The 23,865-nt window shown below is 35.0% G+C and overlaps 2 protein-coding genes and 1 long non-coding RNA gene across 4 annotated transcripts in view; 1 reads left to right on the forward strand and 2 right to left on the reverse strand.

Moving 5' to 3' along the window:
• The window catches only part of LOC106871415 (protein SAND), a 32,027-nt gene extending 22,695 nt beyond the window's left edge, over positions 1-9,332 (reverse strand). The window contains exon 1 of the mRNA XM_014917843.3: positions 8,728-9,332. Within this exon, the coding sequence (XP_014773329.1) occupies positions 8,728-9,315 (588 nt within the window). The 5' untranslated portion in view covers positions 9,316-9,332. The remainder of the gene's footprint in view (positions 1-8,727) is intronic.
• Positions 1-23,865, forward strand: part of LOC128249183 (uncharacterized) — a 28,385-nt gene that overhangs the window by 892 nt on the left and 3,628 nt on the right. Inside the window, exon 2 of the long non-coding RNA XR_008265276.2 lies at positions 15,594-15,688. This is a non-coding gene — a long non-coding RNA (uncharacterized LOC128249183). The remainder of the gene's footprint in view (positions 1-15,593; positions 15,689-23,865) is intronic.
• Positions 21,045-23,865, reverse strand: part of LOC106871405 (ninjurin-1) — a 99,289-nt gene continuing 96,468 nt past the window's right edge. For both annotated transcript variants that reach the window (XM_052972047.2, XM_014917827.3), the window contains one exon: positions 21,045-23,799. In XM_052972047.2, coding sequence (XP_052828007.1) covers positions 23,401-23,799 — 399 coding nt within the window. In that variant the 3' untranslated portion in view covers positions 21,045-23,400. The remainder of the gene's footprint in view (positions 23,800-23,865) is intronic.

A 23,865-nucleotide genomic window follows, 5' to 3' on the forward strand; every position in this document is an offset into this window, starting at 1 on the left:
AGTGATTTGCTAAAAATGGCCAAATCTCCTCAAACAAACACTGTTAACATAAGAGAATTTTACAATGCTTTCTAGTGCAAGCCAAGTGATAACAAGTTGAGCAAGCAGTAACGTTTGTTAGTCTCTATAATTAATGAGATGCAAAGTAACATTCAACATCCTTTTTAATTAAGAAGATATGTAGTATTCACCGATTTACCAGTTAACTTAATAGTAGTACAACGGTTAACTGGAACTATCAGATTCTCTAGGTTAAAAAGGAACATTTGATTTAATACTTGGTTCTTCATTATGCAACAAACTGCATTGTTTAAGTTCTGTTCTAAAGCTGGAAAATAGTACATAGTTTGGGACACACAAGTACTAGCATAGTACTTGAAGCAGTAGTAACAGAATGAGAGAAGTGAGGTTGTGCTTAGAGTTGGGGAAGAGATATTAGAATAGTAGCAGAAATATTTAAAGAAGTAACATTAGAGTTGGAAAGTAGAGGTTAATGCAACAGCAATGTAAAGATTAGGGAGGTGTAATTTCAGTGCTATATGATAGATTAATTGTTAACCCTTTGTGGGCCAGTGGGGTTGGAATTACACAAAAGTCCATTGGGGTTCCCTTTTATTTTTGCACATTTCCACACTATCCATAAAGTAATATTTGTTTAATCTTGTATATATATGTGTGAGTGCATGATACAGAGCAAGAAATTTAGCACTTCTTTTTATAGTTTTATAAACTATACATATACCAATAATATAAAATAAAACAAAATTATTTAGTATATCGATTCATACCAGTACAAATATGAAGAAAATTGACTTATAGTTTATCAGAATATCTGAAAAAATAACAGAAAAAAATAATTTCACAGAAGGCCAATGGGGTCCAGTTGGACTCCAACAACCATATTTTATGCTATAACATCCATGACTAGAAATTTTAAACTCAAAATTTGTATGTGCATACATAAACTATTAACGATAAAAGTCATGAGATATAAAATCATTTAAATAAAAAATGTAAAAGTTGCATAACTTTTAAAATTTGCTGGGTTCCCAAGGGACCCCACTGGCCCATGAAGGGTTAATTATTTAGTGCATTGAGATTAACTTCCTATTCTTTAGAGACAGCAAATTGCAAAATTCTACTGTCCATGCCTTTTCCAAGAGTATTTCCTAGAATATGAATATTAACAACAACAATAATAATTTCTAATTAGGCACGAGGATAGCAATTTTGATGAGAGGAATTTAGTTGAAAGCATAGTCTGCTTTCCAGTAGACTAGTACTTTACCAGTAGACTAGTACTTTATATCATCAACCCTGGAAGGATGCAAGTTGAGCTTGATGGGGATTTAAAATCAAAACATAAAGTGCTAGAAGTACTGCAAGGCATTTAAAAGGATGCTCTAATGTTTCTGCCAATAATAATTGTTTCTAAAGCAGACACAATGCCTGAGATTTGGGTGGAGAGAGGTCAGTCAATTGAATCAACCCCAGTACTTAACTGATACTTTCTTTTATTGATCCAGCGGGGGATGAAAGGTAAAGTTGGCCCCAGCAGGATTTGAACTTAGAACTTATAGAGCCAGAACAAATACTGTGTGACATTTCATCCGACATGCTAACAAGCCTGTCAATCCACTGCTTTAATAATAATAATAATAACAATGGTCTCAAATTTTGTCACAAGGGCAGCAATTTTGAGGAAGGGGTTAAGTCGATTACATCTTCCCCAGTGTACATCTGGTATTTATTTTATCAACCCCGAAGGGATGAAAGGCAAAGTTGACCTCAATGGAATTTGAACTCAGAACATACCAGCAGACAAAATACCACTAAGCATTTGGTCTGGTGTGCTGATGATTCTGCCAGCTCATGGCCTTAATAATAATGATAATAATAATGATGATGATGATGATGATGATTTAAAATTTTTACCCCGAAAGGATGAAAGGCAAAATCGACCTCGATGGAATTCGAACTCAGAACATACAGGCAGATGAAATACCGCTAAGCATTTCTCCCAGCATGCTAATGATTCTGACAGCTCGCCACTTTAATAATAATAATATTAATAATAATAATAATAATCCTTTCTACTAAAGGCACAAGGCCTGAAGTTTTGTGGGAGGAAACTAGCAATTACATTCACTCCAGCACTCGACTGGTACTTAATTCATCGACCCTGAAAGGATGAAAGGCAAAGTCAACCTTGGCAGGATTTGAACTTAGATTGTAGCAACAGACAAAATACCACTAAGCATTTTGCTCGGCATGCTAATGATTCTGCCAGCTTGCTGGTTGATAATAATAATGATAATAATAACAATAATAATAATGATAATAATAATAATAATGGTTTCAAATTTTGTCACATAGGCAGCAATTTTGGGGGAGGGGATAAGTCGATTATATCAAGCCCAGTGTTCAACTGGTACTTAAGTTGACCTCAGTAGAATTTGAACTCAGGACGTAAAGACAGACAGAATGCCACTAAGCATTTTGACCAGTGTGCTAATGAGTATGCCAGCTCACTGCCTTAATAACAATAATAATGATAAAAGAGAGAGGTTTGGAGACGTCACTATAAAACTTTGCTCAATAAAGAGAATGAATGGGAGAAAGGGAGTTTGCTGAATGTTGACCCAACAGAGGGACCAGCTATTTGAGTTGACAGTTCCATGGTAGATAAAGCAAGTAAGAGTATGAAGACAGGGAAAGCCCCCGGCCCATCAGCAATCACTGCAGAGATGCTCAAAATATCTGGCAGTGTCGGCTATAGCCTAGTCACCCGTATAGTTAACCAGGTGATACACGAAGGAGTCATACCCAATTACTGGTGTAGCAGCACCATAGTCAATTGCTACAAAGGTAAAGGTGACACTTTAGATACAAATAATTACAGAGGTATCAAGTTATTGGACCAGGTAATGAAGGTCACCGAGAGGGTCATAACCCAACTAATGAGGGAGAGAGTCAGTTTAAATGAGATGCAGTTTGGGTTCGTTCCAGGGAAAAGCACCACTGATGCTATATTTCTGGTAAGACAGCTGCATGAGAAATACCTAACCAAAGATAAACCTCTGTACCTGGCTTTCGTTGACATGGAGAAAGCCTTTGACAGGGTCCCCCGCTCCCTTATCTGGTGGTCAATGAGAAAACTAGGGATAGATGAGTGGTTAGTGAGAGCTGTGCAAGCCATGTAGACACGCTGTCAGTAAGGTGAGGGTTGGCAACGAGTACAGTGAAGAATTTCGGGTAGAGGTAGGGCTCCACCAAGGTTCAGTCCTCAGCCCCCTCCTATTTATCATAGTCCTACAGAGGAATTCAAGACAGGATGCCCCTGGGAGCTCCTCTATGCTAATGACCTTGCCCTAATTGCTGAGTCACTATCAGAACTAGAGAAGTTTCAGGTGTGGAAGCAAGGACTAGAATCGAAGGGCCTTAGAGTCAACCTAGCTAAAACCAAAGTCCTAATAAGTAGGAAGGTAGACAAAATACAAACCCCTTCAGGTAGATGGCCCTGCTTGATCTGTAGAAAAGGCATAGGTAGAAACTGTATAAGATGTACCCAGTGTAAGCTATGGACACATAAGAGGTGCAGCAATATCAAAGGAAGGCTAACTAGCAAAGTTTTTGTATGTGGCTGATGCTCAGGAGCAATAAACACTGAAAATGTGCAGAAAACAACTTTTGCCACATTCCAGGGAGAAAAACTAGAAGTAGTTGATAGCTTCCTTTATCTAGGTGACCAAGTTAGTAGTGAGGGAGGGTGCGCTGAAAGTGTAGCTGCTAGAATAAGAATAACCTGGGCAAAGTTCAGAGAGCTCTTACTTTGCCAATCCTAAAAATGCATGTAAGGTTGCTATATTTGTCAGAGGGGGTATGTTTTTAATTGCGTCTGTCCTCGACGGGTCTGGTCGATATCCATTTCTGTCAATGATTTGTCCTAAATATCTTATTTTCAGTAAGGAAAATTCATACTTTTTTTCACTCAAAGTAAAACTGTAATCCCTAATTTTTTCAAATACATATTTTACATGCTCTACGTGTTGATCCCTGGATTTGTTTTTAATGAGTATATCATCCAGATATGGAATTGCAAATTCACAGTTTGCTAACATTACATCCATAATCTGTTGAAAAATCGCTGGTGCTACTTTTAAACCAAATGGTAACCTGTTGTATTTGTACAATCCTTTATGCGAGTTAATTGTTCGGTATTTAGAGCATTCATCATCTACTCTAATTTGTAGGTATATGTCAAAGTGACCCAATTTAGAAAATATCTTGCCACCATTCAGTTTCACAAAAATATCCTCTGGAGTAGGTAGTGGATAGTGACACGTTTTAAGACATTTGTTTAAACCAATGGAAAAATCAGCACACACTCTGATTTTATTATTCTTTTTCTTAACGTACACAGGTGATGATGCCCACTGGCTGTATTCTACTTTTTTGGATAAATCCAATTTTTTCTAGTCTCTCTAAGTTTATCTGTTCTAATGCTGTAAATGGTACTGTTCGTTTTTGCTTAAGGTGTTTTCTTCTATTTGAAACTGCATCTTTGTTTTGGTGCACAGACCTAATTTATCAGACAGAACTTCAGGAAAAATATTAAAAGATTTATTTTTCAATTCATCAGACGATTTGTTTGTACCGGAGAAAAAAAAACATTCACATTTTTACAGAAAAGATTTATGTGGAGATCCCTTAAGTTAAATAATTCCATCCAGTCAGGACCAAATAAATCTGTGGTATTATTTAACACAAAAACTTTAGCTTTTAAGGTTTTTTTGTGAAATGTAATGCTACTTATCAATTCACCCTTAAAATATAATTTTTTTTCCTGAAAGACCATGGGCAATTTTCAAAGTTTCATTTAATCTAAGTCTCCTGATTTATTTTCCATGTATCTGTGTCTATTATTGAGATGTTGCTGCCTGTATACAAATGTAACTTTACATTTGTGTTATTAATTTTAACACACACAAATTTCCTTTGAGGCTCATTCATATTTTTTGTCACCAATAATCCGTTTACGTGATTTTTTCTGTTGAACCGTCTTACAGTGCAACTTTTTATGGCCTATTTTACCACACTTGAAGCATTTTATATTTTTAGATGAACAATTATTTTTAAACTGTAGACCACTGTACCCATAACATAGATTCGGTCTTGATATTTTTTTATCCAATACTAGTTGACATGCTTGAATCTGAGAACAATTTTTCTCTTCAATTTTATTTGCGTTATCTTATAGATTTATAATCCTCTGATATTCTTCTGCTACTGCTTGTAAAGTTAAATTTTGGTCCTGTTCTAATTTTGTTAATATCTGGGATTGTATATCTGCATCTTTGCTTGCAGTAAGCCCTTGAACAAAAATTAAACACTTGAACATGTCTGGGGTCAACTCATTCAACTGAATTTCTGTTAACTATTAACCATTCTGGCACAGGTGACAAAATCCTCACCTTTTTTGACCAAATTTAAACACTGCCAATGAGTATTGAACAGGGAACTTCTTTCACTGAAAACTTTTGATAAAATATTGTTTCATTGAAACAAATCTCACCTGGTTTCTTCGGTAGAATATAATTACTATATTTTTCAGGTTTGGCAGGGGAAAACTTTCTTAAAAGTAGTCATAAGTTTTTCTTGTTGGACCAACTTTTACACTCTTCTTTGAAGATTACTTCTAGATTATAACTGAATTCTTCAATTGAGTTAGCTACGCTGTCTGGTGAGTACAGACCTGAAATATTTACAGATTTCCTCAATATTAATTCCAGCAACTGTTGGTTTTGTTGTTGTTGCAACTGCACCATGGAGGCCAATAAGTTCTCCGTGCTAAATGATATTTTTGGCTTCGTACCAAAAAAATATTTTAAATATCCAATGCAAACTTCAAACAACCTGTTGCCACTTTTATATCCTTGTATGTTGGATATATAATATAATGAAGCAGTGGGAAAGAAAGTACTCACATGATGCACTACGATTACTATTACATAAGACTCAATGCTCTATATCATGGCTCACAGTGAGCTGTTTACCAACCTGAACTGCTGATGCCCTCACAGTTCTCTATTTAATAGATATGTCTCAGTCTATTTTTAGTCACATGGGGGTGGTCAAAATTCTTCCATAACAGTACCCCAGTATCACTTTGATGGCATGCGCTGCTCTCTCACTCAATAATAATAATGATTTCAAATTCTGACACAAGGCCAGCAATTTTGGGGAAGTTGATCATATCAACCTCAGTGCTCAACTGGTACTTGTTTTATCAACCTCAAAAGGATGAAATGCCACTATGCATTTCGCCTGACATCCTAATGATTCTGCCAGCTCACTGCTTCTAATTTTTAGGTGCAAGGCCAACAGTTTTGAGAGATGGGGGTTAATCCATACCACTGACTCTAGTACTTTATTTTATTGACCCTCGAGGGATGAAAAGCTAAGTTACTTTGGTGGGTTTTGAACTAAAAAAAAAAAGCGTAAAAACCAGAAGAAGCAACACCAGGCATTTTGTCTGGCTCTTTCATGAGCAGATTACAAGGTCAAATTTTGTACTGAAAATCAATTGATTGGATTTCAAAATATTACTTATTTTATTGACAGTCCAACTCAGATTGATTTTAAAAAAGAAAAAATGAAATTGGCACAATGATCTCTAATGTCATCAAGCTGTTCACTATGAATAATATTTAGGCATTAAGCCAGATATTTTCAGTGGAGCAGTAAGTTGATTAAATCGACCCCCCCACTCCATCACTCAGTACTTGATTGATACTTTATATTCATAAACCTCAAAAGGAGGAAAGGCAAAGTTGACCTCAGTGCGATTTGAACTCAAGCACTAGAACAAATACTTCAAAGCCTTTTTCTCATGCTCTAATGATTCTGCCAATCTATCACACTTAAAATAATGGTTTCTGATTTAAGCACAAGGCCAGCAATTTTGAGGGGAGGGAGTCAGTTAATAACATCAACCCTCCAATACTTGACAGGTACTTTATTTTACTGACACCTTCCCCCCATTAATAATAATGGTGGCAAGTTTTGGCACAGGGCCAGCAATTTTAGGGGAGGGGTAAGTTGGTAACGTTGACCCCAGCATTCAACAGGTACTTATTTTATCAACCCAGAATGGATGAAAAGCAAAGTTGATCTTGGCAGAATCTGAACTTAGTACACAAAGACAGATGAAATGTTGCTAAGCATTTTGTCCAGGTGCTAACAATTCTGCCAGCTCACCTTATTATCATCATCATCATTATTATTATTATTATTTCATGTTCTGAGTTCAAATTCTGCTGAGGTCGACTCTGCCTTTCATCCTTTTGGGGACGATAAGTTAAGTACCAGTGAAACACTGGGGTTGATGTAATTGACTAGGCCTCTCCCTCCAAATTTCAGGCCTTGCGCTTTTAGTAGAAAGGATTATTATTATTATTATTATTTCACGTTCTGAGTTCAGATTCTGCTGAGGTCGACTCTGCCTTTAATCTTTTTGGGGTCAATGAAATAAGAACCAGTTGAGTACTGGGGTCTATGTAATCGACTATCTCCCTGCCCCAAATTTCAGGCCTTGCGCCTATAGTAGAAAGGATTATAATTATTAATAATAATGGCTTCTGATTTAGGCACAAGGCCAGCAATTGTGAAGGGGGAGAGAATTGGTTGATAACATCAACCCTAGTTCTTGTCTGGTACTTTATTTTATCGACCCTAGGTATGAAAGGCAAGCCATTATTCTTCCAGGTAAAGGCAAGAAGATCAAAACTTCTCGTATCTTCTACAGAGCTGAACTGTCATAAGATCTGTGCAAGAGGTAATTATAAATGCGTGGTTATAGCAAAGGAAAACAAAACCTACTAGTTTCTGAGTTACTCAGTCATGTAGTTGCGTCTAATTGACTATATAATTATCCAGTATCTGAAATTTGAGACAAAGTAGCTGGCATTTGTTAATCAAGTGAGTCCTTTCTTCAATGTAACCTCAAACCTGGAATAGTCCTTTAGAGAAGGAAAACAAATAAAACCTAAGGAAACGAAACAAAGTCTTTACAAAATTCGAAGGACTCTATTGGAAACGTTGACAAGTTGTTACACGACTTATGTATACACAGACATATACACACTCACACTACTGTTAGCACTGTGGTTACATCAACACATGTGAATCAGTTATTGAAGATTAAAATAATGGTGAGTGTCCCGATAACAGTTATATACATATTAATTTAAAACGTTACACATTCCAGCCATGTGAATACAAGTACTTATCAGGATAAATATATTTATAGTAATATCGATACAATCTGAACACAACTATATCAATCCACACCCACAAAATATCCTTCTCGCATATAATAAACACATGCACACACAGCCTAAATCACACATACACATACCAACATGCACTAATAAAAACACACCCACATTCAGTTAGATAAACGTATGTCAACATAATCAAATAAACACTCAATACAACGTATTAACACCTACCTATGAATGTGACTGGAGTGTGTGTGTGTGTGTAACATGATCGGGGAGTTTTCTTTATAAGCATTGCAGTACTATATTGATTTTTAAAAAAATCATAAAGAGTATAAGCAATTGAATTGACTCAAAATATTACTCTTATTTATCCATGTAGATGTATAAACATCAAACCCTTTGTTTCAGATGTATGTATGTATGTATATCGCATCATATTTACCTCTTTGTCGCAAACTCTCTCCTCGTTTTCACATAAAGTAGAAGTGTCCGAATAAGTTACATCGATAGCAGAATGTGATTCAGTTTTTACTTCTGTTTGTACATCTTCATCTCCCTTGCCGATAGCTGCTATTTTGTCTCCAACAGGCAGATCTTTCGGTCTTACATCACTCCTTTCATTAGATACTTTGCCTTGGTGTCCTAAACCTTCGATGGACGTTTCTTCCGGTAAGTCGGATGTTATCACCGGAGCTTCTACAACACTCCCTCCAGTTTCACTTTGTTTCTCATCATAACCTTCATCTCCACTTACACCTTCCTGACCATCATCACCAGCTTCGTCATTAATATTTTCAAGGCTCTCGTTTTTTTTACTAGACAGGTTGCCAATTATACCACTGCCAAGGCGAGATCTCGGCGTGTCTAATTGATCATAATTGAGGTTTTCAAATGAATCACTGGCTACCAACATCGATTCGTGTAAAGAAGCTGTGCCGGGTGCATCTGTTTCAAAGATGGACGGTGTGGTAACCACCGAAGTATCCGATTCTTTATGGGGCGTTTGAACCCCATCATCAACATCAGCCATTTTGGTTCCCAGGACCTATTATTACCTTCAGTCATTAAGAGCTATCTCATCCAGAGTGATCTCCCTTTATATTTTTTTTTATGGCATAAGAGACGAGAAACTGTTTCACCTAAAACTCGAAATGTTTCACTTTTAGTTGACTTGACTCCTTCCATATCGTGAGGATCGAAACGATTCCCACAAAGGTTTGGAAACTTATGCCTATGGGATTTATACATATATACAATTATACATAGGTACTCATGAAAAAGAGTAGCCCCGCTCATTAAGAAAAGTGAAAATAAAATAAATTTTGAAATTGAAATAAAATGTTATTCAAAAGTAAACCTTTCCGAAAAATGCTTTAGAATGTTCTGAAAACATTCATTCAGTTTTGTGTGTGGAGCATTGAAAAATCTTCCTTCCTTATATTTTATCTGGCTCATTTCCTTATTACAAGATGAGCATTTCGGTGTTATATAATTCAACACTTCCTTCTCCTTTAGAGATGAATATGCAGCATCAGAACTCTGAATGTATGGCAAAATATCATAAAACATTTTAAATAACAATGAATCGAATTATATCGAAATGAATAACATTTTATTTCAACTTCAAAATTGTTTTTATTCTCACTTTATTAATGACTAGCGCGGGTCCACTCCATTAATACCTTATACATATGTACGTACGCACGTACATAAATAAATAAATACAAACACACACCCATCACTAATATCAGAAAGCTTTTTATTTTGTTACCTTACCGTTAAGAATTACGTTTTAATATGTGTGCGCGCGCACACACACACATATACATATGTATCACGTGTGGATGGGTGGGGAGTTGGGTGTGAGCGCGTGTATATACTTTTGCTTGTTTCAGTCATTCGACTGTGGCCATGCTGGAGCACCGCCTGGACTTAATTCTTTGTAAGCCTGGTACTTAATTCTATCAGTTGCTTCTACCGAACCGCTAAGTTACGAGAACGTAAATACAACAACATCAGTTGCCAAGCGATGGTGGGGGGACAAATACAGACATAAATGCATACAGACGCATGCACGCACACGCGCACACACGCACACACACACACACACACACACACACACACACACACACACACACACACACATATATATATTGTAGATGAATTAAGAAATGGAGTTAAACGTAGGTGTTATTCAAAACTTTATACTTCCGACATGTTTTGAAGAAAATAATGTGCCATGCAGCACTACTGCACCTGGAACCATGTGGTTGGGAAGCAAGCTTCTTTATTTCTTTTAAATTGCCATAAAGGCATTACACAGAGGGAGACACTACAACACATGTGGGGACATATAACAATTAAAAATATAAAAATAAAATATGATGTAATGAAAATGAACATGAAAAGCAAATGGAAACAGCTGTAGGAAGAAATGATTATCAATTTATTAATAAATAAATATTAACCACTAACTCTCCATTTTCTTCTCTTAATTTAATATAGATTATATATATATATATATATATATATATATATATATATATATATACATGTAAGGCAACAGGTACAATCCTTGCTGGAACTGAAAAAATCTGTAAAACTTTCCAGAAGTTTATCATTTGAATATATATGAGAATGTCTTGATATGTAACTCTATGCATGAGAATATATACATAAAACATACAAATCGGCACATACATACATACATACTTACATAGAAACAAAATACCCTATTGTTGATGTTGAATTTGCAATGAAGGAACCTTGGACCTCGTTTAGAAACCGGTTCTTTCTCTGTCGGCAAGAAATCTTGGAATAAACTGAATAGTGACATACATACATACATATACATCTATCTCTCCATCTATAGATAAATAGAGAGGGATACATGTGTTCATTTATTAGAATTCATGGTATGTTTTTATGTGCAAAATCTATTGGGAAATTTTTTTCTTCAAGATGAAATCCTACAATGAATGCCTTTCATCTTGTATTTAGGAACATCTTAAAAACTAGAGTTTTTTTTATCTAAGCTGACTTGTGTATCCATACTAAATTAATTCCAGCTTGGTAAATCTCAGCACACACCAACAAATGTTTTGTTCTGTTGTTGTGTCTGGGGAGAGTCATTTTCTTATTGTGCCTTAAAATTTAACACACTCACTGGTAAAATTTCCACTTATTTTTCTTTTTATTTTCCTAAAATTTTCGTTGCGTCTTGCAACCTTATCAATAGTCTTGACTGTGGAAATTTTACCGGTGAGTGTGTTAAATTTTAAGGCACAATAAGAAAATGACTCTCCCCAGACACAGCAGAATATGCTTCAACACACGAAATTACATAAAATATACTTGCAAACCAAATCCCAAAACAAAAAATGTTTTGTTGTTTTCTATAAAAGAACAAAATTATAAGCCTAATTCCAAATGACTAGGGTGGTGTGTACCACTGAATAGGCAAACTTTTAATGAAAGTCTGAGTCTCAAGTCTGCTAACATCATTTGGTGCATGGCTTCACAAAATCAATAGGTTGATGCTGAGATGCTTAAAATATATGGTGGAGTCTGTTACAGGCTTGTCATCTGGATAGTCCAATCAGCCTGTAGAGGAAGCTGTCATAACCAATGGCTAGTATAGCAATATCATAATCAACTTTTACTCTTGGTAAAGAAAGTGTCGTATGGAGAAGTAATTACAGCAATATCAAATTTCTTGACCAGGTCATAAAAGTTATAGAAAGAGTTATAGCTCAATTAATTAGTGTGTTAATGTACTTGACATACAACTTGATTTCTTACCAGAAAGAACTACTACTGATACCATATTGCTACTGAGATAACTACAGTACTGAAGAGTAAGTCACTGTGACTAGCATTCATTTGACTTGGAGAAAGTCTTTGACAGAGACCCTTGCTCTGTAATCTTGTGGTTGGTGAAGAAGCTAAAGTTGACAGATGGCTTCTGACAGCCATACACGCCATGTACAGAGGTGCTGTCAGCAAGGTGAGAGTTTGCAATGAGTACAGCAATGAAATTAACTTGCAGACAGGGATCTACTGTGGCCCAATGCTCCCTTCTATTTATCATAGTCCTCAAGGTTATAACAGGGAATTTTGAGACCAGATGCCATTAGGAACTACTGTATCCTGATGACATTGTACTAATAGCTGAATCTGCAGTAGGATTAACAGAAAAGTTCCAAGCATGGAAACAAAATCGAGAGTCAAAAGGCCTTAACTGAAAAAAATCTTCAATAACAGTGAGTACACAAACAGGACTCTGCTTCCTTCAGAGAAATGAGCTTGCTCTTGATATGAAAAAAAAAATGAACTAGAAATTCCATATAGTGTACCCAGTGCAAACTTTAGACATACAAAAGGTGCATGTGAATCATGGTAAAGTTACCTTCTCAAGTCATGCTGACTTATAAGGGCCAGTTTCCATGGCGTATATATTCTCCACCTGGACATGATACTGGTCCGTCACAGGATTACTCATTTTTGCTAGTAGACTGGAGCAACATAGAATGAAGTGTTTTGCTCAAGAATACAACACGTCACCTGGTCCAGGAATCAAAACGATAATCTTGCGGTCATGAGTCTAATACCCTAACCACTAAGCCATGCACCTCCACTATGTGAATCATGGGCAGATTAGAGAAAGCAAACAGTGTCTGTGGCAGATGTGCTGAAGCAATAAACACTAGAGCACATAGGAAACAAGTTCTTTTAAATGTTTGAGAGGCTCCCTAGAAGTTAATAGCTTCTGTTACCTTAGTGATTTAATTACCAGTAGAAGAAGATGTTCTGGAAGTATAACAGCCAGAATAAGAACAGGTTGGAGAATATTCAGGGTGTTATTACCTCTGTTGGTAGTAAAAGATTTCCCTATCAGAATGAAAGCAGACTATACAAGCTACTAGGTAGTGAAACAGGTCCTGAATGGAGTGAACCTGTACAAAGACTAAAAAGAAATAAAGGAGGTATTTTCTAATGGATATACAAGAACAATGATGCATAAATGTGATGAGATAAAAACTAGGTATAAGAGAAATCAGATGTAATGTAAGAGAGAATGTGTATACATACATTTATGTTCCTTGCTCAATATGTCATTGTCAGGTCTACACTTGCTCTCCCCTTCACCCTTTATCTCCTTATCACTCTCTTCTTCATCAATTTTCTATTGACTGCATTATTCTGCTGCTGTAATTAATGAAAGCAGAATTCATTACTCCATATCTTATCATCACTCTTTCTGTATTGCCAGTCAACACACCCTCTCCCTTGAGCCTCTTTCTGTTAACATCTATCCCTCATTCTCACTATCATCCCATCATCCTTGTTCAACATTGACTACCTTTGTGCTTTATTTACCTAAGACCATCTCCACCTCTATTTCTGCCCACCCTTTTTGACCCTTCTGTCACTATTCTGTTTTGTTTGCCTTCTTAGTTATACTGCCTTAAGGGTATGCTCAGTCTGACCTCTTATTCTGGAACAATTTCATTTGTTTTCATTCATCCACATATAATGTAAGATACTCATATATCTCTTACACAGTCTTCCTCACTCTTCCTTTTTCCCTCTCTGTCTCTCACTAGCCTTAACTCTACTTTTTCTCCTTCCCTTCTATTACTTTCTTTCCTGACACTGTCTCTGGTAGTTTCTCCACTTACACCTTCTCATAACTAATTTCCAAGATTTTCTCCCAAAGCTACTGCATAGGAAGCGACTATGTATTTTCTCTTCCAATGATATATTTAAGTGGTCACACATCAAAGAGACATCAGGTGAATGCATTATTTTCTTTGTGTTTTGTACTTTAGGCTCCTCATATATTGTTGGCACTCCGTCGCTTACGGCATCAAGGGTTCCATTTGATCCAATCAACGAAACAGCCTGCTCGTGAAATTAATGTGCAAGTGGCTGAGCACTCCACAGACACGTGTACCTTTAACGTAGTTCTCGGGGATATTCAGCGTGACACAGAGTGACAAGGCTGACCCTTTGAATTACAGGCACAACAGAAACAGGAAGTAAGAGTGAGAGAAAGTTGTGGTGAAAGAGTACAGCAGGGTTCGCCACCATCCTCTGCCGGAACCTCATGGAGCTTTAGGTGTTTTCGCTCAATAAACACTCACAACGCCCAGTCTGGGAGTTGAAACCGCGATCCTATGACCGCGAGTCCGCTGCCCTAACCACTGGGCCATTGCGCCTCCACAAGGAGCGAAAACACCTAAAGCTCCATGAGGCTCCGGCAGGGGATGGTGACAAACCCTGCTGTACTCTTTCACCACAACTTTCTCTCACTTTATCTTCCTGTTTCTGTTGTACCTGTAATTCAAAGGGCCAGCCTTGTCACTGTATCACGCTGAATATCCCCGAGAACTACGTTAAGGGTACATGTATCAGTGGAGTGCTCAGCCACTTGCACGTTAATTTTACAAGCAGGCTGTTCTGTTGATCTGATCAACTGGAACCCTCGGCGTCGTAAGCGACGGAGAGCCAACAACAACTGATCAGTGAATCCTGATATTTAACATGCATACGTTTCTGATGATTTGTCTTCACATAAAGAATAAAATAAAATTAAAATTTGAAAACTTTTTACAAAATGATGCTTCTTTATTTGTCTTTGTTGTTGTTGTCTTATATCTACAGAATCCAGTGCATTACAGAACCATGTTTTGTTCTAACGTCTTAATTTTTTTATAGTTTCCACAGCTGGATGCCCTTTCTGAAGCATTAGAAAAGATAGGAAGAGAGAGACTAGTGCATCAGGTGGTCTGAGTGGAGATGCTATGCTGCTTCTTACCTCACAGAAGTCAAGACCACTGAAGTTATAGTAGAAGAGGCATCATACTTGTAATTAAATGGATGTAGATTGTTGGTGGTCAGTGAGTTTTTATGAATTAGTCAAATGGCCTTTTTTAACTTTTGGCTGTCTTAGATGTTTATGTAAAACAGCACTGTTCTACACGTGTGAGCATCACTCTAATAAGGGTTGCACTTGAACTTTGTTGAATGTAGGCAATTGATTAGGGTTAAAATTTTGTATTTCAGATTCTGAAGTAGAACACTAGTCATTGGAATGCAATATGTTTTAAGTTAGGACACTGAAAAATCGCCTGAGATGATGGGGTTCAACATTTGTGTTGATAACTGCATAGAGATGTGCTTAGATAAAATCAACATAAAGCAGGTCTTTAATGTATGAACAGAAGGAAAAGCGTGTGTGACATAACTGTAGTATAGTCAGGGTTTGTTATATGTATATGAACATGTTTATTGCTATATTAATAGAGAAAGTGTTCATGCAATACAAGAAAAGGAATATTCAGGTGAAATGATGTACATTACAAGTGCAGAAAATCTTTGTCAGAAATTCAACATTTGGGGTAAGTTTACTCATCAATACATATTCTTGTTGTGTTACCATGGTGTGTTTTATTCCTCTATTGTATCAGGTTGAATATGTACCTGTGAAAACAGCTATGTGTCAAGAATGAATTTCACTGAGGATTGAAGTCACTCTACAGTTTTTGCACTCAAATGAGCTGTATTTGCAGGCTCTATTCACAGAAGGTTCTAGTCATACTGCCAGATTATCCAGTGAAAAAAGCCACTGATTGAAATGAAATTGGGTTTGTGCACATGATCAACTTGTAATTACTATGTGACAAAACGTAGGGTCAAATCCAATTGTTACATAACTAAAGTTTGGGAACTGGGTCAGACTGACTCTCACCAAGCTGTAAAAAAAAAAAACTGACAAAAAACTTTTCTTCCAAGATATGAGAAATTTGTGGAGTTAAAAACTGGAGAATTTTGCTAGAAAGTTCTCATGAACATAATTGAAAGATTTGCTGATATCAAGAGCAATAATGTTTCTTTTGCCAATATTTGAGTGTTGAGAGACCACTGGAGTGTCTCATAGGCAAATGGGTCTTTGTTATATCTAGCTCTATGGAAACTGCATTGGTGGTCACTGAGGAGGAAGCAGAATGCAAGATTATAAGAGAAGTCAATGTTTTTTACTGTATTCATCACCTCTGAAGTTTTATAAGTGAAGAACAACTGAGGAATTGCAAGTTTCCATAAACTGGTGTAAACTGTTCTAAAAAAAGTAAAAGACAAAGAGATTTACTAAAATAGAATGTTGCTTGGCAGTATACAGTTTTAGCATAATGATGTGAGTGCTGCCAGGACTATGGACTTATTGGGTTGAAATGATCAGAAATTTTGCACTGGGTTATGGTGTTTATCTACTGGTAAGGTAGGGATGAGAAGGAGAGTTTGAAAGGAGTTTTGTTGTCTGTGCTGTATAGAGTTGGAACTAAGATGTACATGAGTTGGGATTGTGTCATTACCAGGAGTGCTATTTATATATTTACACCATGCTTGACAAGTGGCAAGCACGAGAGTTTTGCAAAGTTAGTAATGATGCTCTTGGCAAAAGATAAGAAGGCCAGGCTTATAGGTCATGTTGTTTAGACACAGGTCAAACCTAATTGAACAGACTTATGAAGAAAGGCATTCTTTTTAGGGATTTCTGGGACTGCATATTTAATGTGTTCATTCCTTATTTAAGATTGTAGGATGTGATTTGAGAGTGATTTGGTTACTATTTCTATGGCCATTATGTTGTTTTATGTAGGCCGTGTAATATACAAAGGTACTACTTGTTTTTCTGGCAGTTGTTTAGGTGCTGTAGTGGTAAGTAAACACTTGGTTGGTGAAAGTTTTGTACACCTGAAAATGAAACAGCTGATGGGTTTGGAATTGGAGGCTACTTGTATGGTTGTGTAAAGGATAGAGAGGGACATATTTAAGAAGGTATGATCAGTTACCTTATTAGCTGTCTCAGGAATCTGAAGTCACCAGAGATCTTGTAAAGCTCTGACTAGTTAGCTAACTTGATGTACATCAATAACAGAAGTTAGAGAAAGTCATGATATATGTTTTAATTTGGCAGTATTGAATGATTTCATAGGAGCAGAAATGATGATGGTAGAGTAAGGCTGAGAGGTAATTTTATAATTTCCTTTAATTTTTCTCATGTAAAAATTTTATCAACTCAACATGTGTATCTAAATTGCATTATATATGGCATGTAAAAGTAATTGAAAGGTACAAAGTATGTAAAGAATTTTTAACAATTTTTCACAAAATGAAGCATTTTAAAGTAGAGTGTTAAGAATGATAAATAAAATCCTTGTTTATATTGAGTAGTAAATTTTAATTATTTCATTCATTACTATCATCCACCATTACCATTTAATTTATGGTTGAGTTTACAGATTAGTCTTGATCAACTAGGTATATGGTCAAAAACATTTTATCATGATCATCTTTTACTCATGCTTAATGAATAATGAACTATATTATCCAATCTTTTCTTCCTTTTTCTAAAAGTAAGATATGGTTTTAGAAAGTTTGGGCTCTTAATTTTAACTGGTTGAGTCACCATTTAGAAGTTTCCTTACTTGGTTGTATATTTATGATTTTAGAGTAGAACATTATAGCTCTCATACTTTAAAGAAATATTTTCTATAAAGTTTCATTATATTTCTTGCTTTGCTGGATATTTATTAGCAGAGTGGTTCTCTACTACATATGCTCTTTAGAGATGGCAGTTATGGAAAAAATTTGGTGACTGTTATCAGTTATTGAGATAGAGAAATTGTCACATCCATTTTGTGACAAACTCCATATTTGACAAAGTTAGGTGTTTCTTTCTTCCTTGTTTCTCATGGTGAACATGCAGCTGAGAAAACTGCTCTTTGAGCTGTCTTCATAGTATAACTTTTATTCTTCTTTGAGCTACCTGCTACCCACTACTCACTTGTAATGTTACTGTAGTTTTATATGCAATTGCTTTACTTGAGCATCTGCCATTAATCAAACATTACTTTTTGGGGCAAATTGACAGTGTCATTAGAGCTTTGGGCAGAATGTTTTGTGGTATTTGTTTCAGCTCTCCTCACTTTGATTTCAAATAACACCCAAGGTCAACTTTGCCATTCATCCTTTCAGAACCAATAAAAATGTGCTGATCCAAATAGTGGTTAGTGAAACTAAAAATGTCAGACTGGATGCTTTACATTTTATGCTCAAATCCCACCTTAGCCTACTTGACTGGTTGACTTAACCATTTTCTTGGACACCTTTTGTGGAGTTTACTATGTTGCAGGCATTTGGGTTAAGTTTCCAGTTTGAGAGTACCTTCCTCTTTCCCACCAGTCTTAGAGTTCTTGTAATGGATCAAGGACACCACTTACTTCCTGACTAAACATTAAAATGTCTTGAAATCATACCCAGGCTTGATGTAGTTGTTTGATACAAAAACCAATGTCACATACTATTGTAGAGTTCAGCTTCTTAATGGAAGTCAACAATTCACTCACACTTACCTGTATCAGTTTTATATAACCTGTCATTAACACCTATCCTGTGAATCCTGACAAATTTACCAAGCCTATATCATCATTATCCATTCTGTGTCATCCCTGCTGAGCATGTATCTACCTTACGATATCAGTCATCTTTGATGCATACAGCTAACCAACTTAAGACATAGTCATTATAAAAGTTTTCTTGCACTCAATTTTACCTCAGTTCTTTTCCTACTTGCAACAGATCTTTCATATGTTTCATTCCATAATACTTCTCATATAACTCTCTTGGGCAATAATCCCATACAGATCTTTCAGTTAACCTCAAACTTTAGACTCAATGTCATTAAAAACTCTGCATTTTCTTTTAACAAAATTTAACTTTATTCCTTCCATGATCTTCATTCTAATATTTTTTCCTGATCCTTCTGATTGTGTATATTTTACTTAATTCTCTCAGTATTCAGTAACTTCTTGTGTTATTAAGACCAAGTATAACCATTTTATTCAGATAATTTTCCCCAAAATGATAGCTTACAATTTAAACATTCTTTGTTGCTGTAATTCATTGGTGAGCTATTCAGTCATCACTTCTTTTTCAACTTACTTTTCATTATTCCCAAAACTGCTTTGAATATACAGTCACAAATTTGGTCTGAAGGTTTGCTGAAAAATGCCCCTTATGAAAGGCCCAAAATCCTTTACAAGCCTCTCTAGTTTTGCCTTTTTCCATATAAGCACCTGCACTTCTGTTTTGAATTTGACTTTCATTAGAATCATCTGCCAGATTCCACATCACCCTGATTTTGATTAAATGATACTTTTCTGTCATCATTACCTGCAATCAAGCCTTACCTACCCATGATCTATAATGAAAGGTATTTCATTTTTAGGGGTTAATTTTCCAAACATAGTCATCTACCAAACTCATTTTGCTGATCTGATTGTCAGTGTCATAAAAAGGATTCATAATTAATCTTGGAGATATGAATTATTCAATTTACCATAGTTGGTTTTGGCTGAGGAATTATAAACAATCATACTGCTACCCACAGTGATGATTTACTAAAATCTCAGTCGATCCCTGACAAATTATCAATTATTAGATTTCTAGATTTAGACATCTTTGTTTGTAATCCTTGAAGTATTGACCCCCATAGTTTAGGATGTTAGGGATATGCTTGGGGCAAAATGTAGATTCTGTTTTCAAAGGCTAAATGAAAGTGTGTTCTCACATAAGCTAACATTATCTTAGAGACTACTGATCTGAAAATAAACCAGAGTTTATTTTAGGGAAGAATATTTGATTTAGAAATGAAAATTTGCAGGAGTAAACCACTTGTAGCACTCAAACCAACCTAACACCTTAATGTTTATTTCTATTCATTCTATTCCAAAGCTAGTAAGATGACTAATATACTACTAATACTAGAGTACTAAAGTACTTTGTGAGATCTCAATGAATTAAGACTGTGACTTTTGTTTTAGTTATCAGCTGTTGTAATTTGCTTTCCTTTATATCACTCATGTGCTGTACCCTTGAATAAAGTATGAACAACATAACTCCTACTATTTTGTCTATCTGAAATTGATAGGTCTACTTACCTATGAATGCTCAGATAAATAGCTCATGTTAAAAGCAGTTGACTATTACATGTGAATAGGGTAAATAAAATATTGATTGATTGATGAGAACCAGTCTGTTTTTTTTTTTTCTTTTCCTCATAAGGAAAGTCAGTGCCCATGATTTTTCACAAGGCCTATGATGTAGGGAAAGAGAAAGCTATCCTCAAATTTAGGACCTTGTCTGAATGCTTGCAACAAAGTGGATTCTGCTAAAGCCCCCCCCCCCCCCGGGTTTTACAATAGGGACACTGTATCTGTGTATGTTAAAAGTAGTAATTAAAAGATGTGGCAACAGGAAGAGTATCTGGTTGCAACAGGATTGCCTCGGAAAACTCATTCAAGCCATGCTAGCAAGGAAAAGCGGACATAGAATAATGATGGTGATATTGATGATGATGGTGATAATTATGGTGATGATTATGAATTTGTCACTCAAAATGTAAATAGCCATTGTTGCAAAAAACAACTTTGTTATCCTTTAACTCTTTTGTTACTGTATTTCTGTTAAAATACACTACCTTCATTCAAAAACATTTTGAAAATAACAAAGAATTTAATAAAATAACTTTATTATTATTAAGTTAGCTTTTGGAATATAAATGAACATGGAATTTAGATGGAAAGATTTTAGATCATTTTAAAACATGAAGTTTGTATCATAGAACAGGAGTGGTCTCAGGAAAATTGGTATCAACAGGGTTAATATGCACTTTGAAAATAATAACAAAAACAATTTATTGAATAAAAAAAATTTTATTTTTTAAAATTTTAGTAATGATAGATACCAATGTTAACATCTTGTTGCAATCATCTCAATTTTTGGGATCATCATCAAAAGATTGTTATTACTGTTTGAATTTTTTATATCGTTATAGCAGGGCTTTTTTGCTGTTGCTGCCAATATTTTTATCTCTGCTAGTAATTTTGGATCACTTTCAAAATGTTTTGTATTTCTATCGTTACTTTTGGGTATTACTGTCAACATTTTTAGTACTTATGTCAACATTTTTAGTACTAATGTCAATATTTTTAGTACTTATGTCAACATTTTTAGTACTAATGCCAACATTTTTAGTACTTATGTCAACATTTTTAGTACTAATGCCAACATTTTTAGTACTTATGTCAACATTTTTAGTACTAATGCCAACATTTTTAGTACTTATGTCAACATTTTTAGTACTTATGTCAACATTTTTAGTACTAATGCCAACATTTTTAGTACTTATGTCAACATTTTTAGTACTAATGCCAACATTTTTTAGTACTTTATGTCAACATTTTTAGTACTAATGCCAACATTTTTAGTACTTATGTCAACATTTTTAGTACTAATGCCAACATTTTTAGTACTTATGTCAACATTTTTAGTACTAATGCCAACATTTTTAGTACTTATGCCAACATTTTTAGTACTAATGCCAACATTTTTAGTACTTATGTCAACATTTTTAGTACTTATGTCAACATTTTTAGTACTAATGCCAACATTTTTAGTACTTATGTCAACATTTTTAGTACTAATGCCAACATTTTTAGTACTAATGCCAACATTTTTAGTACTTATGTCAACATTTTTAGTACTAATGCCAACATTTTTAGTACTTATGTCAACATTTTTAGTACTAATGCCAACATTTTTAGTACTAATGCCAACATTTTTAGTACTTATGTCAACATTTTTAGTATTAATGCCAACATTTTTTAGTACTTATGTCAACATTTTTAGTACTAATGCCAACATTTTTTAGTACTAATGCCAACATTTTTAGTACTAATGCCAACATTTTTTAGTACTTATGTCAACATTTTTAGTACTAATGCCAACATTTTTTAGTACTAATGTCAACATTTTTAGTACTAATGCCAACATTTTTAGTACTTATGTCAACATTTTTAGTACTAATGCCAACATTTTTTAGTATTTATGTCAACATTTCTAGTACTAATGTCAATATTTTTAGTACTTTATGTCAACATTTTTAGTAATGTCAACATTTTTAGTACTTATATCAACATTTTTGGTAGTAGTATCAGTATTTGAGGTACCAATATCAGTACTTTTGGTTCTGGTGTCAAAGAATGGAAAAGAAATGGAAATGGATGGAAAATATTTGAGAATAGTAAAAGGTACAAAAAACTGTTATGCAAAGTTTTATAAAAAAAGGTTTGTTTAATCTTTTTTGGTATTTGCTTTAATTTTTTTGAGTATATTTTTTAAAGAAATCATTGTGACCACACACATATGGATGCATACATATACTCACTCATGCATACATATAAACACATGCACATTCACACACATTACGTAATATATATTAGTGACAGAGGCAGTATTAATATCAAGAGGTAATACTTGTCCCCACTAAAACATGGATCTTCTATTAGAACAAACTATACTATAGTAGATACCATGAGAGAAACTTTCATATTGGCTTTTGGTGTAAAATACACTCTTGTTTATATCACTAGCAGTAGAGTATCCATCACTGACAAGACCAAGGAAGGTTGAAATCATGTAATATGGTGGTCTCAGCACTATTAGTGGCTGGGATTTAGCTCTCCATTAGTGATACAAACAAGAGTGCATTTTGTGACAAAAATGTTAATATGAGAGTTTCTCTCATGGTATCTGTCACATTACATATTCATAGATATATGCATGCCTGCATATTCAAATATTAGCGCATGCATTCATATATGCATATATTTTCACATAAACATAATTGTAACCATTCATATACATGTGTGCTTATCTACACACTCCCATATTTTCATGCTCATATACTTTGTCACTATACCCATATATGTATACACACACACACACATTCATACATAAACAGATAGTTATCCTCCTTTGCAATCATTTCCTCTTGCTGCCATCATTTACTTCATCTGAAATCATTTAAATTATCCCATTAATGACAATATCTTTGGTTTTTAAACAGATTATTTTCTCAATTTCTTTTCTTTTACAAACCAAATCCAGAAAAAAAAAATATATAATTTGCATTTTTATTTCATTTTACATGATTTTTTTTTATTTTACCTAAAAAGAAATGAAAAAATATATTTAAAAAGTATTATTTTTAAAAATTGTTATTGTTTGGATCAAATAATGGGTTGGGAGATTTGTTCTTTTGACTGAACTGAACTCCAAATGCTGTGATGAAAATATTTGCAACAGTAATGAAAAGAATAAATCCAATTATGATATTGTTGAGTATGTTGGCCCGCCTGACATGTCTCTCTGTGTGGTCTTTTAAAGATCCAAGAATCAGCAGCAATATTCCAGTGATTACCTGAAGACTGATGGAAATAATGACAATAGCAACAAGAGCATGGTAATAGTCGTGAGCTTCTCCAACATCTAGAATTGCCTTTAGTTGAGATGCGTTTGACATAAGAAGGGCGACATCAAGCAGTCCCTGAGCCATCGTCTTCTTTGTAGCATATCGGTAGTAGTTAAATGTTATTGGTGTACTCTCCTACAAAATAGATGCATGACATGATTTTATATTGCAGTTAACTTTTGAATTATATGAGAAAGTATT

Source organism: Octopus bimaculoides, chromosome 1 (genome assembly GCF_046866305.1).
Source record: "Octopus bimaculoides isolate indiv1 chromosome 1, ASM4686630v1, whole genome shotgun sequence".
In the NCBI taxonomy this organism is placed as follows: Eukaryota; Metazoa; Mollusca; class Cephalopoda; order Octopoda; family Octopodidae; genus Octopus; species Octopus bimaculoides.